Raw genomic sequence first — 14126 nt, 5'->3', positions numbered from 1 at the left:
CACATCGGAACCAATGTTACCCTTCAATGAAGCCCTCACTGCTGTCCAGGTTAGGGACGTGGTACAAACCCAGCACTGGGCTCCTGTAAACAGGATTATCGGCCGCCGCCATCGACCAGCTCCTACAGACCCTAGTTTCCTCACCCAACAACCCCACCCCAGAGAGCTTGGTGGTCCAGGCTGGATCAGCTTGGTAAGAAGATATTTTCTTCCTCCAGCCTCGCATTGAGGTCCATAAACACATCAAGCCTATTGAGCCGTTTTTCCCATACTTATGGAATACAGTGGTACAGGTGCTGCCCCAGGTCCAGGAGGTCGCACGGGACACTCTCTCTCAAGCTGCCAAAGATGGGAGAGACCCAGCCAAGTTTGCGATTCGGTGTGGTTTAGACACGACCGACTCGCTGGGCAGGGCAATTTCAGCAACAGTGACCCTTTGAGTCCACGCCTGGCTTCGCACTTCTGGCTTTTCGGGGGATGTCCAGACAAACCTTATGGACATGCCTTTTGATGGCTCGTGCCTTTTTGAAGGAAAGGCAGACTTGGCGCTTGAGCAGTTTAAGGACTCTCGAGCCACAGCCAGATCCTTGGGCCTCTTGACGCCAGCTCGTCAGCAGTCTGCTTTTTGCCCCTTTCGAGGCTTAAAGCTAATCAGTACAGCAAGGTTTTCAATGCCTTGCTAAGTTCTTCTATCCTTTGATGACCTTCTTTCTTATAAACCTTTGGTGGCACAGTTGAGTGAGAGGGGCAAAGGATCTAGAAATCGTAATGTCCCAAGAGAATTAGAGGGGACTGGAAAATTGTGCCAGTTAAGTTGGGGCATTGCCATAAACATCTTTAGCTGTCAGCATCATGCTTTTAAATTTGTTGTGTGATTCTACATGCAGTCGTCAATGAGGTTTTTGCAAAGTGGACGTGAGGGGACGTGAAGAAGTTATTGATATGTTTATCCATCCTTATCTGGTGTCAAACAAAACGCCCAGTTTTAATCTTTTTACTAACAATTTCTGCACAGAAAAAGGCAAAAAGGCAGAAGGAGGATTAGCCAGTCATGAGGAAGAGCAAGTAATCGACCACGGGTAACAAACACTTAAAGATTCCCCCAATAGAAGCTGAAGAAAAAATAAAATTACTTGGTACTGTGGGGCCGGAAGGAAAGAGAGGACAGAGTCTGTCAATGTGCATAGCCCACCCCAAGGTTACAATTAACTCTTTTTTGGACAAAAGAAGACTGGTACCCAGGCTGCAAACTGGAAGTATAAGCATGGAGCCCATCATTTAGACAATAAAATCCCAGCAACAAACAGTATATGCTATTAAACACACAGCAAGGGTGTTTTTTTTCTAAAGCTATATTATGTAGATGTGTGTAATCCTAAAATGTAATTGGAAAACAATATCTTTTAAATAGCCAAAACAATTAACAAGCACTGCAATTCTAGGGAAAATCAAGATGATACAGTTTTAGATTTGTCAAAGAAGGAACAACAACCTAAAACTTGCCCATTTTATTTGTTTCACAAATCTTTAAAATAAAATATCCAGAAATCTTCCCATAACAAGCTACCAACAGAAAAAACAGCTTGCTTTGCAACAAGTTGCCCAAAACCCAAGTCATCACTAAGTCTCCATCCACTCCCCAACAACCAAGTAACACCTTATGGCTGAAGAGGGAAGTGGTACGTACAGAAACATGGCTACTGAGAAAGAGGTGCCATTAAGTAAGACCAGATAGACACATATCTTGTAGTTTAGATCAATTGTAATTACATCGGCCCCATCAAATTACAGCACATCAGATCTCAAAGGTATCATCTGAGCAGAAAAGGTGTTTTTCATCACCTTAAATATCAGTAATGTATGATACTGATTACATTTTGTCTAACATTTCATTTTTGTTCTTTTAATATCTTGTGGCTTCAAAGGTTGGCCTGTCGGCTGGCAAATCTCCTTTGAATTAATACATAAATTAGCAAGACTAGAAAGCATTACACAATGTATCTGAATATACCTCGGGTATACTGTTAAGATACAAAATCAAATGCACTGTATTAAGTTGGCACCAAATGTGGAAAAACATCATGCACTCTGGATTTTAAGATAGCATTTAAATATATACTCAAGTGGGAAATATCACCCCCAAAACAATTTAACAAAAAAAGTGTTTCTTTCAATGAGTGCACAGTTACCAAAAGATAAGCTGAATACCCAAGTTAGCACAGCAATCTCATTAATTTCCCAATGGGATTAAAACAAATAGAAACTTTGCCGTAAGACAATTAGCGGTCTATAGGGGACAAAATGGAGGGATCATCAAGAGTACAAAGAAATATGGAGGATTTTATATGCAGAAGTGGAATGCTACATGACCTCAACAGGGCTCCACCTTAACAGTTCTCTCTTCCTGCTCAGGGTCTGCGGTCCAATATTTTGTAGCAGAGGAATGCAGGTAAGCAATAAGCTTGTTCATTTTTCACGCTAAATTTACAAACCATTAAAAAAAAATCCCATAAGGAAATCTAATGCCACTGCATTAAAAAAGAGTGGCTTGTTTGTTTCCTCTCAGCAACAGAAGACCGGGGCCATTGTGCCAAAACAGAACGAAAGACTAGAGCAGTCAGAGAACTGTCAGTCTGCAGTGGGAAATTCAGTCTCTGAAAAGCCTTCATTTCCTGGAGGAGGAATGCCCATTCCTTATACATTAAAGACTAGATCTTAATGAAACAAGTCATGGGGTACTGGATCTATCTGGTGGTTTAAGTCCTAATGTAGAAGCATCGTGGGAACAACTGCTGTGCCACTGAATGCTTAGGCTTTTCTGTAGGATACTAACAACCATAACCCTTACTCCACAACAGTGACGCCAAACAGATGGGGTGGGACCCCCATGAGATGGCTGAGGAGCTCACACTTTATGAGGAACACAGTACAGAAACCCAGTTTTTGAGTTCCCGTACTTACCTCCTTAAAATATCTCATATCGCCCATTTGATGGGGTCTCCCCTTCTAAGCATTAGCAAAACGTTCTTCCAAACTTAATCAGAACAGCATAATATTAGAAGCAACCATGGCAAAGATGTTTTGTCCCCATGCAGGTGGCTGTGGCAGATGTTTATTCAGCTGATGCATAAACTACGTCAAAGGGTGGCACTCCTAGCCCATGCCAGTCATTGGAAGGGAGGGAACTGTGAAGGGTGCACATGTGTGGGGCAAATATGTGAGAAATGGTGTTAAATGCATACTGTGTATGCAAGCATGAATGGAAGTGGCTATATGTGGCACTTTTTATTTTTAGCAACTTTTAGAAGCAGATTCAGGTCCAGACACGGACTAGGACACCACAGAGAGACTGTAAATAACAGAGATTTAAAATGTGGAAGGACGTATCATTATGCAACTAATTAAATTACGGCTTAAACCCTATTGATGGCAGTATAAATAAACTATGCCTTGTTTCATGCCAAGCTGAAGAAGGGCTTCAAATAACTGACTTGCAGGAGGAGCGGCTGGGGTCAAAAGCATGTTTAAGTGATGAAAAAATTTATATTGTGACTAATGCATCTACTTAGCAAGTTTACTACATTAATATCGCTTCTCAACTATCTACAAGATGGACATTATAGACAGAGCCGAAACTGCCTAATACTATTTGTAACCAATTGTCAATTTTTATAAAAGAAAGTAGCTAAAAACATCAGAGTGACCATGATAGACAAAAGCAATTTTTAGGGCCATAAATTTGGAAATGCATTATCTTTAACAGCTGAAATCGTTGTAGTGCTCCCATATCCTTAAAAATACAGCCTTTTGTAGGTGAGTTCTCAGCAGTGCTCATTCGTAAGGAAGAGCATGAGTGTCATTTAGAATTAAAAGGCAAATTACTTTATTCAACAACCAACTGAGCGAAGGTAGAGGAGTATGAACTCTAACCCACAGCCACAATGTTGCAACTTATTTAGTCTGCACATAAATACTACACATTTGGTTTCCGTTTTAAGGCAGCCGTAGCTGCACATGTAGTATGATATTATTTCATGCTTTAACCTTGTTTCCTGTTCCATGCGTAAACGGACAAAATTTCGACCTAATACTGCAACCTCTTTTAACCCAGTCAAATAATCTTCTTGTATATTTCTGGATTGAGTTGATTTACTGTTCTAACTGCAAACCTAAAATATCTGGGGACAAATGCTTGATAGCGTATTTTGATGCAGGTCGAAATTTTTGTAATCTAAAGATAAGATTGTGGGGTCTATGCTTTTGCATCTTTAACCACCTAACTTCCAACTGATACTCCCTGCATGAAATTACGTTCTGATTTAAAGTTCCATCCATTAGCTGGCCCTTTAGCATTGCATTTAAATAAAGTAGTTGCCGAAGCGTAATTTTTACAGAGATCCAAAATACCGACATAGTAGTCACTGCTAACCTAACTACTTCTACTTGTCATTAGCCCCATCCTGTCGCAGCACCACTACATTCGATATTCATATTCACATAACTGAACTTGCTTCTGAAGCAACAAAAAATACAGTTTTTAATTACACATCACCCTGAAATGAAAGTAATGTAAATGTTGCAATAATGTTGACATTTAAATATAAAAGATTACTAGGTAACCAAAGATGAAAGGAAAGCTATACAGAAATGCGAATGTGGGCAAAATTTGGCTTAATTTAAAACTAAAATCCAGCATCGTCTCTCTTCAAGTGAATCAATTCCCCCATTTGTGTAAGTAAGGAAAAGTCAGAGAACCACTTTCAGGGCTGTTAAGGGACTACAATATTTCTTGCTAACAAAACAAGCAGAGCAAGGTCCACATTCCCACCAGCATGTTCTAAGGCACTGATTGCCTCCTGCAATGAAAATCCTGCACCAAGAATCCGTCTAATGGCAGTCTCAGGGAAGGGTGGCGGCTGCACCGTGAGGTTTACTGCCGGATGTGCAACTGGTGTCCCAGGTGGCAGCACAATGTCCACATTCATAGGCGTAGCAGTTTCTGAATGCAAGAAGCTATCATCCTTTTTAGGTATCCTTGTTTCTGTACTGCATGAATCCGGTTGATGAGAATTGTTAAATGACATATCCTTGGACATGACAGATTCACTTAAATCAGAACTGCCATTAAAGGTTTCCTGGGTTTCTGGCAAATATAAAAAGTTGGCACATGCAAGAGATGTGCCATCAGATTTAAAATCCAAAGCTATGTCCTTTCCCAGAACATCTTGTGTTTCATTCACTTTCAGAACAACACAGGGGTTATTTTCAAAACCACTGACACTTTTGCTTTCCGCTTCCTTTGGGTAAGACCGGAGTGATGTGACATGGGTGTCACCCAACACAGCAGTTTCCAGTGCCTCATGCTGAAAGACTGCTTCCGGACTGAGGACATCAGAATTTGCACAAAGCTTTTGATTTTCAACACTCTCCTCATGGATGTCCATTCGTTCTTCTTGAATTTCAACCACATGGTCTGATTGACACTGATGCAAAAGTTCCTCTTCAGAAGTAGCTCTTCGAGAACCATCTTTATTGCTGACAATCAAAAGTTTATGAAGTTCCTTCAAAGCTGCTGCTAATGACACACCAGGCTCCTCTGTCTTTGTCCCTAAATTAGGGTTATCCAGAGCATCACAAGGAAAATCAGAAGTTGATCGGGAAGAGGAAATTGAAGACTTCTTTGTTGATTCTCTATCCACTTGACCTATTCTGATATTTTGTGAATGGTCACTGTTGGAATTATGGCACGTTGTGGGATTAGGAAGAGACACACCTCCTGAAGACATCTCTATCTCACAAGAATGAGGGGTAAGCTCTACAGTAAAACCATTTGGTTCAGAGCCTGAAAGCAATTCTGTATCTTGACTAGGTGCAAGTGATTGCACAGAGCTGTCAACCTCCATGTAGTGTGCAGTGTTTTCATCACTGGATACCAGTAAAGGGGTAGTATCTAGAAGGCTAGTTTTTAGAAACTCCTCAGTTGAAAACTCATCCTGGGATCCTTGCCAATCTGAAACAGTGCACTGCAAGTCTTCATCTCCAAGGGTACTTCTTGGATCAACATGTGTCTCCTCTTCCTGAGGTACAGGCTGATCATTAGAAAGCTCATTTAGGCTGGAGGGCACCTTGCTTTGGCGCCACTGTAAATGTTGTGATGCCAATTTTTCCACAGTTTCACTAGTGGCAGACTCATGACCACTAGCATCTGGTACAGTTATAGCCTCCTGTAAGATACTTTTTGAGGGGATAACAGGGCTCTTAGCAACTGCAGTTTCAGCCTTAACAGGAGAGGCATAACCTGGTAGGGAAGAATAGTCAGACAAATGCTCGGTGGTGGAAGATTCCGACGCAAGGGTTGCAGCGGGTCTCCCCGAAAGCTTTAACACATGAGGTTCAGTATTCTCTCTGGTACTGGACTCGGGAAAAATGTTCTCTTCTACACTGGATTCAGGTACAAAAACCGAAGCAGGAGCTGAGACAGAGCGGTCAAGCATTGAACCAGGAGGATTGCAGACCCTGGAACTAAATCCTGAAGAGTTGTCTGCTCTGTTCAATAGATCTGTCGATGGTGGGGATGGCATCTCCAGTGAGGTAGTTTCTTCATTTCCATGTTCTATTAATTGGAGGACAAAAGGACAGTAAATGATAGTTAGATTAAGCAAATAACAATGACATGCATATATGAAATTCAAAGGTTATATATATATAGATGCCATTTTCTATGAGGGGCTCGCAAAGCACACCCAATAAGAGGAGTGTGTTACATCCCTAAGAAGCCAACCTTTACAGCAGGTGCTGGCCAAAACGCTGGTATTCCAGGGCTTAGTTCATATAACCTGCTCTAGGATTCTGGAAAGCGGCTATAAAGGATTAAATGGCAGAGCCTCTTATTATCGGTTTATAAAAGGTACATAAACAGCAACAGCACCAATGTCAGCCATGCTAAGGAATAACTTCTTATCAACAGATTTACTCTGGAATGATGATACGACTGAGACATCAGTCTTAGGGATCTGTCATTACTTTCATACTCCGCATGTATCATAAGTCAGTTTACATGAAGGAGAGAAACAGTACTTAGCATAGTCATTCTACGAGGCCTATCTCCTACTCTCTATTACATTTTGGAAACTTTTAGTCAGACGTTGACAGAGCTTTGGAACAGTACAGCTTTTATTTAATAAGTGTATGAGAGCACACATGCACATCCATTGAGGATTTAACATATTTACGCAGGCCACCTCACTCCTAGTTCAGACTATGTATATGGGTAGTTAGAGATATAACCTCACATATAAATAGAACTTTGGTATCGTGGGAAAATGGGGTGTTAAAATTGTGAAGGAGTCTAAGGGCAAAAACAAAGATTTACCTTAGTCAGTAACATTTTATTTTGTTTGTACTGATCATTTATTTTCACAGATTCTGGGAAATGACTATCCAGCGATAGGGAGATAGCTATACGCTGGAGCTATATAGAGAGATGGCTACAAAGAAGGATGGCTACATTGATGGATATGTAGAGATATTGATATAGACAGATAGAGAGAGAGAGGTCGAAAGATAGAGACAGACAGCTAGAGAGACACAAGACCAGAGAGACAGATAGACAGATAGACAGCTAGAGATAGACAGAGAGAGACAGATATACAGACAGAGAGACAGATATAAAGAAGTAGTCAGAGAGACAGCTAGACCAATAGCCAAGAGAGATAGACCGAGATAGATAAGACAGAGATAAATAAGATAGATGGATAGTTAAATAAGATAGAAAGACTGAGATAGTTAAGACAGATAGGTAGGTAGATAGGTAGACAGATAGATAGATCTAAATTTGAAGAGCAGGGCAGTCCAGACTATTAAAAAAATAAATGAATGCATAGTAGTGTATCAAATGCAGCACTTTTTAAACCAATAAACAGATGGTTGATTGCAATCCAGTTTTCAGTTTCTGTATTGTAGATAACCTGCAAGTTTCATTAGTAGCTAATATTTTGGCAGGGCAGCTAAGGGACACGTTTCCTTGCACACTGGTCTTGATCTGTACACAACTTTTGATGCAGTGAATCCTAAACCATTACTAAATCGATTACGAAAGAGGCCCAGTTTTTTTAATATAAAATAGTGCAGCAGGTGAACCTCACCGGCCTCAGATAAAATGGGGGAAAGATTAAGTTGTGCTGCTGGGATCTAGTCTCTGACTACTATCTGTTGAGTCACGCCCTTGACCTCCAAATCTTTGAGCATTACCCACTTTGTTTGCCATAAAAGTACAGTAACTGAATGTTGTATACGATGCTGAACTAAGCGTTGGGGCAGCATCATCAGCTCAGTGCCTTTTCAGCTTAGAACAGCTCAGCAAGATTCCTTTTTAAAGGCAAGACCCATCATCAAACAATTGTGCGGTCTTAATCAATGCAAACCTGGAATATGCATATGCACTACTTTGGATGGGTTGTTCCCCACGTGCCCAACTGTAACAGGTGTAGAATGCAGCTGTTTATCTACTCCTAAACGTTAGGAAGCCTAACAGCTATATCAGTGCCTGAAGAAATGCAATGACGGTCGTCTCTTTGAACGGGTTATATGTAGATGTGATGCCTGGTGCAGTGCATGTATGTATTAAAGGTAAATCCCTAGCACAGTTAGAGAACAACACTGCCAGGTTCTCTACGTCCAATAAACAGCCAGTACTGATAATTCCAAGAGCTCAGACTTCAATGAAGCTGAAACTCAGGTTTGAGGTTTTTGGGGAAAACGTTCTTGACCAAAGCCAACATTATTGAGCTTCAGGAAGACTAAAATCTTCCTTTCCCAAAAAATTACGGTATTCTCCCCGGACCAGATTGGTATGATTTTGTTACATCTTTTGTTGCTTTATCATTTTAAATGCAGAGTTCCTAGAGAAAGTTAGTTTGTGGCGTGTGACGTACATTAAAGAAAAAGAGACCGAACGCCAACCCATATTGTTTTTTGTTTTGTATTTTATTGTTAAATCTTAAAAGAATGAAAACTTTACTAAAATAATAATTTCCTGGCAGAGAAAATAATGGTTTAGAACAGTGGTTTCGAACCTGTGGTCCGGGGACCCCTGGGGGTCCGCAAAGCCTTCTCTGGGGGTCCAAGAGAGCCTAGTAAATGAAAAAATATTAACAAATATTAACAAATATTGACAAATTAGGTCCCCAGCTTTGAGTAATGACTCAGGCGGGGGTCCCCGGATTCCCATGATGATCCAGTGGTGATCCCTGGTTTCCATTAATGTTAAAGTGGGTGTCCACAGAAATCAAAAGGTTGGGAACCACTGGTTTAGAAGTACAAAGATGTTTTTTAACGTCAGAGGGCAAACCAAAACGGCTCCTCTCAATAGCTGGAAAGGTTTAATAATTGTACAGACCTTTTCCAAGGGGTGTTAAAAGAACTACGTTATATAGCAATGGTGGGAAAATGTTACTACAGAACAAACCGCTTTTAAAATTGGCAGAATGAAACAGGGGGCACTGCCCCAAAACAGTGACAACATTGCTAGAGAAATACTACCTTAAAAACCCAGCAGCAACAGCAAAAAAAAGAAAAAAAAAAAAGAAATCTGTTTGTGAAAGACTTGATGCGAGCAGGGCCCAAACTCGAACAATGACATGAGTGACGTGTTGTGAAAAAATAAGTCACTGAGTCTAAAGGAGGGCAGTCTCAAAGCCATTTTCAAAGAACGATCATGTGCGCGATTACTTAACTTTAATGACGTAGTATCGAGTAACAAAGCGTAGTGAACCAGCAGGCTGTAGTTCCCGAAGCTTGGGAATGTGCAAAAGCCAGACGACACACACCAAGTACTATTTACACATCCATTTGACACTTGCCTGTCCTGCCTTTCCACCACATGTGCCCTGACAGCAGGGAAAAGTAGAGACCATGCCCAGCAGTGGTTCAGACGGGATTTGCTCCTTTGCCTTTTCTCCAGCCAGGGCAATGGATCCAACCGGATACCAAATATCAATTACCTGCCCCATTGAGAAACAGCTTTTCCCAAAGGACTGGGATGGTCAAGAGGGAGGGGGGGGAGGGTGGGGGGCAGGGGAAGGGTTGGGTTCAAGTGGGATGACATTTAACTTGTAAGTACTCGAGAAAACCAGTCACCTGTGATGAGAGATCACAGAAGTGACGACCTATTCCAGAGTTGCGCCTACAAACAACATAACTCAATAGAGAGCCAGCGTATGATTATTATAGTGTTCCCCCCACCATGTATGAAAGTCATTAGCAAATTGAGGTCCATAAATACCTGGTCTGTAGCCCACGCCAGCTGCTGTAAGCACACAAACATGCATCAAGGCTTCGGAGTGTCTGTTGGGATTAGGGAATAAAACACAAACAGCAAACCTTTGTTAGGAGTTCAAAGCACTCTGCATGCAGGGTTATGAGAATCCCCTATAACCATCAATGGTTTGTATGTCGAATAAAACAGGTGCCTTGCGTCCTTTTACAATGGAGAAAGCAATGCATTCTAGACAGTGAATGGCAAGGCGCTAAAGTGTGTATTGCAAATATTTTCATTCTAATCCACACTTAGACACCTTTAACATGGAACCCCGCACACAGTTATCCATGTGATATGGGAAACCCACTACTATTATCCTCCACTTCTGCAACTGAGTGTTTAATGCATGCTTCTCTAACTCACTACTTTATATTGTGCTTGTCCTATAATGCTACCTCTCGTGACCTCACACTTACCTCTACTGGGAATGCCCATAAACTAAGCATTCAACTGACACTTCCAACAGAACAAGTTCACACAAGTCAAACCAGAACGGTTCACCCCTACTATAGAGTGATGAGCATCACTACTGCACTCCAAGTTCTAGCCGTCTTTTTTTAATTGTTAAAGTATTTATACAAGCATCTCGTTGCTCAATCAAATGGAGCATTAATACATTTCATCAAATATAACCTGGGGGTGGCACTGCAGTTTCCTGTATACAATCAGGTCCCTTCTTCAGAGCTCTAACTTAGTCCTCTCTAAGGTAGAACATGGTTCAATTGGTGCGCTCTTTTAATGCCTCAAGCACCATTGTTTTACTTACGTTAAGCAATTAAACCAATAAAAATGAAATCAACTAGTTGATGACAGGCAACAAACCATTTTAAGGCTTAACTCTTACGAGTACAAAATGAACACTCCACTGGTTTACAATGAGTAGGTGATGCTCCTTCTTGATACTAAGTACATTTTGATTCTGGTACAAATACCTCATTCATCAACAAACACTGCAGAAAAACAGTACAATTATTAATGTTTAATTACGGGGCAAAAGACAGAATAAAACAATCTGGGTCAGTGGTCCTGCAAATATTCTTACCATCACAGCCACTGTAACTTTACTTAGTCCAATAAATTTGAACTTTGTGGATCAAACAAAAGGTACTATATGACTGGGAGGGGGTGGTTGAAATTTCAAATTAAAAAACAATTCAATTAAAAATCCAATAGAAAAGAATTACAAAAACCAAGAAAATTTCCTATATTAACAGTGGCAAAAACCTGAATTTGAACTGCTGATCTGTTTTCTTTGTCTATCGGATCAATACTTTACTGAGGCACACTTGCTACAACGATGTAATTGGATCTTCGTGATCATTGTGGAGTTGATGGAATAGAGTTAATATTAAAAATCAGTTCTGCAGAATATGAGCTGGGATTATCTCTATAATCAGCTGGTTTATGAGAAAAAACATGGATTAGTTTGAATTAAATAAATAATAGATATTTATGTAAATTAGATCACTGATAAAGAATTAAAAGAAGCTTCTTGATCAATGGAAGCTTGAATGTGATATCTGAGACCGTTATTAAGTTAAAAGAATTATACATTTAGAAATTATAGCCGTAAAGAAGTGGTCATAAATGGAACTCAGCAAAACACGTGTTGGCCGTCTACACAGACAGGCTCTTGGTGAGGATAATAATGAAGCTTCTGAGCATTTATCAGTTTTGTAAAGAATACTTGGTACATAGTTCATGAAAATCTATCAGTTTCATGATTAATTAATACAATTTTAGTTTTCAATTGACATTTTTTTTTATTAAACAATAAATGCTTACAGAATGTTGACATAGGGAAATCTCTATTTTTTTATTAGTTTTTATTAGGCTTCCTATTGAAGTGTGTATATTTGTATCATATGGAAAATGTATTTACCCCTGCCCTCAATAATGCAGTACCTTTTGTGATTCCGCAAAAAATACAAATTATTACAGAAATAAATACACGGAGAAGCAAGTAGCGGTAATAACAAAAAACTAAGATGATAAAACTTATCAAGGTTCATCAGTGATTTCTTATTCATGTATGCTAAATGTTAAGAAAACACCCACCACCACGGACCATGAAGCAGATGAAGATGCGTGAGATAGGACTGTTTGGAGTTGAAGCTTATTTAGGATTTCTTTTAAATAAAGAAGCTATTTCACAACTGCAAATTAAATATTTATTTGAAGAGTAAGAAGTTCCCTCTGCTTGCGGTACATGATGCATAAAATGTACCTCATCCATGTCGGTTATTCGGTGAGATTAGACAGAGTGCGCTGTGCCATGCAGAATTCACGCAGCAAACGGTTCAAAACGTGCAGCTCCATGCAATACCTGCTTCATCTGCAGATTTCTGTAGTGCTTCTGCTAGTTCTTGATCTGCAATCTCCTCTGGCTGCATGTCTTCCCGCCCAGGGCCATATGCAAGTCTAGCACATTCAGGGAGTTCCCCCTCTGGTAAGAACGCAGTTTGAGTGCCCGTAGTGCCAATCACCAAGACGTTTTTCTTGAGATCAATGGAACACTGCAATAAAACAGCAGACTTGCCTTTGTCTTTTCAGTAAATAACATAATCCACTAAAATAAAAAGGTGTAATGACTTTTACTGTAAGACAATATACAGAAAGTTATATCGCCTTGAGTCCTGCAGTTACCAGACTACACAGGATGTTAAGTTCCATCCATCACCTAACGGCACAAGGACAGTGTGAGTCTTCCTTTCACTTACAACCCCACTGGGCTGAATAACATTCTACAGAAATGCATCAGGGCATGCTCCTGAAGTTCCTCAATAGAACACTGGCAAAATGTCTCTGCAGTCAACAGGGCTCGCATATAATGCACCAGAGGTAAGTCGACCTCATTCAACAACCAGAAAGCACACAGCCAGGGATCATGTGTGGTTGAAGATCAGCACACCAAAATCGATGCTACCTTTGAGTAACCTGGTAGCTCAAGAGACAGGCCACAGGAATTAGTTAAAACATGAGGCATGCCCTTCTGCATTCACCCAAGCAGCAGCATATAGAGCAATATGCATAAGTACTAAAGAGAACGATCTGGTTGGTGCACCCCATCTCCTCATCCCAACTACTCAACATCCCCACCCTCATCTGTCCCCAAGAAGCACAAAGTGACGTGTGACTTTACAATGGCCTAGAAAGACAAGTTAAGGTTTTCAGCGGACATCTAAAATCATATGGAGACCAAACTGTCACCCAAAATTACACTGAAGGTTTGGGGGCAACCGAGCAGTCACCTAAGAAACTGATCAGAGCAAAGCGCAAACAAAGGCACCCAGCGGCAGTTACTTGATATGCAAGCAGTCCTTCCACTCGTATGATAGCAATAGGTACGTTTAATTCCATCTAAACTTAAATGCCAATCATGCGCATATCCTTTAAATTCAATGTATACTGTTTCAATGGGTGACATTCTGGAAAATATTTCAAACCTACTCTTTCGAAAATATATAATTCACATTGTTAAAGGTAACATCAAACAGCTGTTCTAACCAATTAACGTTCTAAAGTAAGGTGAATGATGAATCAGCCTTTTTAACTTTTTTTTTTTTTTTAACAGGAAAAATATGGGCAATGTAAAAGGTTAGGAGTAGCATTGTTTAAGATGACATTGACACAGTTGCTTTCAGACAGTTGACTGCAGTAGCCATCACAGAAAGCAGTGCGCACTACACCATTTATTTTTATGGGCAGGAAAGTAAGTGATAAGGCCTAAAGAACTATTTCAAAATATTATTTTCTTAATACAGCCATAATAATGAACCAGTTAGGACTTTGATGAAGATAGCCAAGT

The 14126-nt window shown here is 40.3% G+C and overlaps 1 protein-coding gene across 2 annotated transcripts in view; it reads right to left on the bottom strand.

The window, feature by feature from the left end:
• Positions 1-1493: 1493 nt before the first annotated feature.
• Positions 1494-14126, bottom strand: part of LOC138300544 (protein DDI1 homolog 2) — a 154494-nt gene continuing 141861 nt past the window's right edge. The window contains exons 8-10 of one of the 2 annotated variants that reach the window (XM_069240037.1): positions 12645-12834; positions 10283-10344; positions 1494-6613 (exon numbers count right to left, since the gene is read on the bottom strand). In XM_069240037.1, the coding sequence (XP_069096138.1) occupies positions 10328-10344; positions 12645-12834 (207 nt within the window). In that variant the 3' untranslated portion in view covers positions 1494-6613; positions 10283-10327. The remainder of the gene's footprint in view (positions 6614-10282; positions 10345-12644; positions 12835-14126) is intronic. The other variant, XM_069240036.1, reaches the window with a different exon arrangement.

The sequence above is a fragment of the Pleurodeles waltl genome, chromosome 6 (genome assembly GCF_031143425.1).
Source record: "Pleurodeles waltl isolate 20211129_DDA chromosome 6, aPleWal1.hap1.20221129, whole genome shotgun sequence".
Taxonomy (NCBI): Eukaryota; Metazoa; Chordata; class Amphibia; order Caudata; family Salamandridae; genus Pleurodeles; species Pleurodeles waltl.
Note: the sequence above shows the minus strand (reverse complement) of the source record. Positions and strands in the feature narration are given on the sequence as shown.